General features: G+C 44.0%; 1 protein-coding gene across 1 annotated transcript in view; it reads right to left on the bottom strand.

Annotated features, from left to right (window-relative positions):
- The window catches only part of LOC104530097 (importin subunit alpha-7), a 9927-nt gene that overhangs the window by 2862 nt on the left and 4456 nt on the right, over window positions 1–2609 (bottom strand). The window contains exons 8-10 of the mRNA XM_010174578.1: window positions 1593–1756; window positions 624–702; window positions 371–496 (exon numbers count right to left, since the gene is read on the bottom strand). Coding sequence (XP_010172880.1) covers window positions 371–496; window positions 624–702; window positions 1593–1756 — 369 coding nt within the window. The remainder of the gene's footprint in view (window positions 1–370; window positions 497–623; window positions 703–1592; window positions 1757–2609) is intronic.

The raw sequence follows: 2609 nt of genomic DNA, 5'->3' as shown, positions 1-2609 counted from the left end.
TTTTTATCATTTGTCTGCTTTTGTATGTAGGTCATTAAAAGGATAATTAAAACTCAACAAGCTCCAGCTTTTCAAAAGGCTATCTCTAATTGAGCATGGAGAAATAGGGGCTGTATCTCCTCTTATTCCAATGATCCAACCTGTGGGACTCGTTTCAGCCCAGTCTTTGTTGGGATAATTAGCAGGTTTGGGTTTTTTCCCCCCTGCTCCTGTTTGGCAGATGGCTGGGAGCAGCACATTTGCAAATTACTGCAGAATAAGAGATGTGAACAAAAACAGCCTTTAGGTGTCAGAGAAGAAAAAAAGTTGTACATCCTTAATGCTGAGCTTGGAATTCAGATCATTACAGGTGGGCTGGAGAAGACTGTACCTGTATTTGTGCTCTGTTCCCTGCTGTGATGTTTGATATAGTCCAGCAGGCTTCTTTCCTGATTGACTCCTTGGGGCTACTTAATAAATGAAGGAGACAAGGCAAGGCTGAACAGTTCAGAATCACCTTTTGAGAAAGAAAGCAGAAGTGAGATCACCAGTATCAGGTACAGAGCTAAACACTTTCAGTTTTCACACAGTGAATGCACTACATGGGCACTGCATTTCCCTGCAAGACAGTCACTGCCCCTCACCTGGGTCTGGATGTCATCCCCTGTCACGATGTTGCCGACCGCTCGCAAAGCTGGGGAGGCCACTTTGTAGTCATTGTGCCTGCAGGAAAAATGGTGCAAAGAACAAGAAACAAGTCTTATCAGATCACATGCACCTGGATATTCACAAGATTCTCTCCCCAGTGTCTCATCTGCACTATTTACTCAGAATTCCATCCTCTGCCTTACAGGAACATACAATAACTGGGCTGTATTGCCACTGGATAAGCAGGGACTGAAGACAAACTTGCAATACAGACATTTTCATCCTTAACATCCTAACTCCACCATCTTCAGCTTAATTACAGATCTCACCTTTTACATCACCTTCCTGAACAAAGATGTTGTCAACCCAATGAGAACACCCCAGAATTTTTCAGGAGAATTTTGGAAGCAAGTATCTTGCAGTTCTACCAGTTCTGAAGATGTTAAAGAGGCCCATTCAAACTGCAAACAGCAAACATTTTTGTCCAAGTTTCCATATAATATGGAAATCTGTATGTCTGTATTTCACAGAGATATTGGAGAAATAAATCCACACTGACTTTTGCTAGACACAACTCTTACCACATTTGATTTGCTTAGTAACTGGGCTTGCATTAACATATTTGAAGTTTGAGAGCACAAGACACTCTGCAGTCTTCTCCTTCCACAGACTAGAGGTGTCAGTCCAACCTCTCTCTAATAATTTCTCCCTAGTGCACAGTATTTGTCATTCCAGCATGAGAAAACACTCAGCTTCTCTCAGAAAGAAAAGCCAGTAAGCTACAGCTCTTGATCTGCTTCAGACCCTCCTATGTAACTGCACCAAAGGCAGCTGAGGTACCTGTTACCTGGATCCTGTGCCCACGAGAGGTGGGCAGAGCGCTCTGCTGGGTTTTGATAGTGATACACACTCAGTCACTCACTTCCCAGTCTCACTGGGCTGAAGCAGCAGGACAAGATACTCACATTAAGAGCTCCACCAGTCGCCGACACACTCCCGAGTCAATAACTGCTTGGATTTTCTCATTGGGGCCATCTGATAAGTAGGAAAGAGCCCAACATGCATCTGCCAGCAAGTCAGAGTCGCTGTTGAACAGTAACCGGGACAACACTGGAAGGCAGGGAGATACCTACAACAACAGCCACCACCCCAGGTTAGCCACGTTCTCTCAAGGACCACTACATCTGCTTGCAAACACCATGGGGCTATGCTGATCACCAAGATAACAGGTCTTGAATGTCCACAGTTTCCTTTCCCCAAAGTCAGCAGCTTCCTTGCTGGTTGACATACCTCATAATCACAGTGTCTAGAATCACCTCAACAGCACTATTGCTGAACTAAAATTACATCCCTCCCTCTCAGACCAAGTCTGAGCTCCCAAGACAAGCACTACTCTGAATTCTACCATTTGGAAGCTCCTGACATGTCTTATGTAAGAGCACTGCTCCATTTTTGTTACTCTTAATAACCCTAAATAGCTCAGTATTCAGAGCAGCAACCACCAACAGTTACACCTTTGAGTGCTTCAATCATTTATAAGCGTTTTAATATTTACACTCAAGTCAGATTTCATGGCTCATCACAGGCAAGCTTTCATTTAAAAAAAGTAACACACGTTGATAGAAGAATAATGTTTTAAGATCAAAGAAGGATGAGACACCTGAAAGGCCAGCAGAACCTTTTGCTAGTGCCAGTAGCACACTAGGAAATGGAAAGAGGAAAGTTACTACAGCTCCCAGGTAGCTGCAGGAATCCTGTTTTGCAGCATTTAGAGGTCTCAGAATCAAGTTTTTAGTCACAATTTGAGTGAAGTCTCAAATCTCCAGAGTTTCTAACAAAAGGGTTTAGAGAAGCCCACAGTGTATGCTCCCTTGTAGGGAAGCCTGGGCTTGCCCCCTACTTCAGGGGTCCAGCTGATGGGCTGCCAATAGAGCCAGGCAGAAAATGAAACAGGCACTCAAACATCTGCTGAGCACCAAGAT

This window comes from Antrostomus carolinensis, unplaced genomic scaffold, assembly GCF_000700745.2.
Source record: "Antrostomus carolinensis isolate BGI_N321 unplaced genomic scaffold, ASM70074v2 scaffold30798, whole genome shotgun sequence".
Lineage (NCBI taxonomy): Eukaryota > Metazoa > Chordata > Aves > Caprimulgiformes > Caprimulgidae > Antrostomus > Antrostomus carolinensis.
Note: the sequence above shows the minus strand (reverse complement) of the source record. Positions and strands in the feature narration are given on the sequence as shown.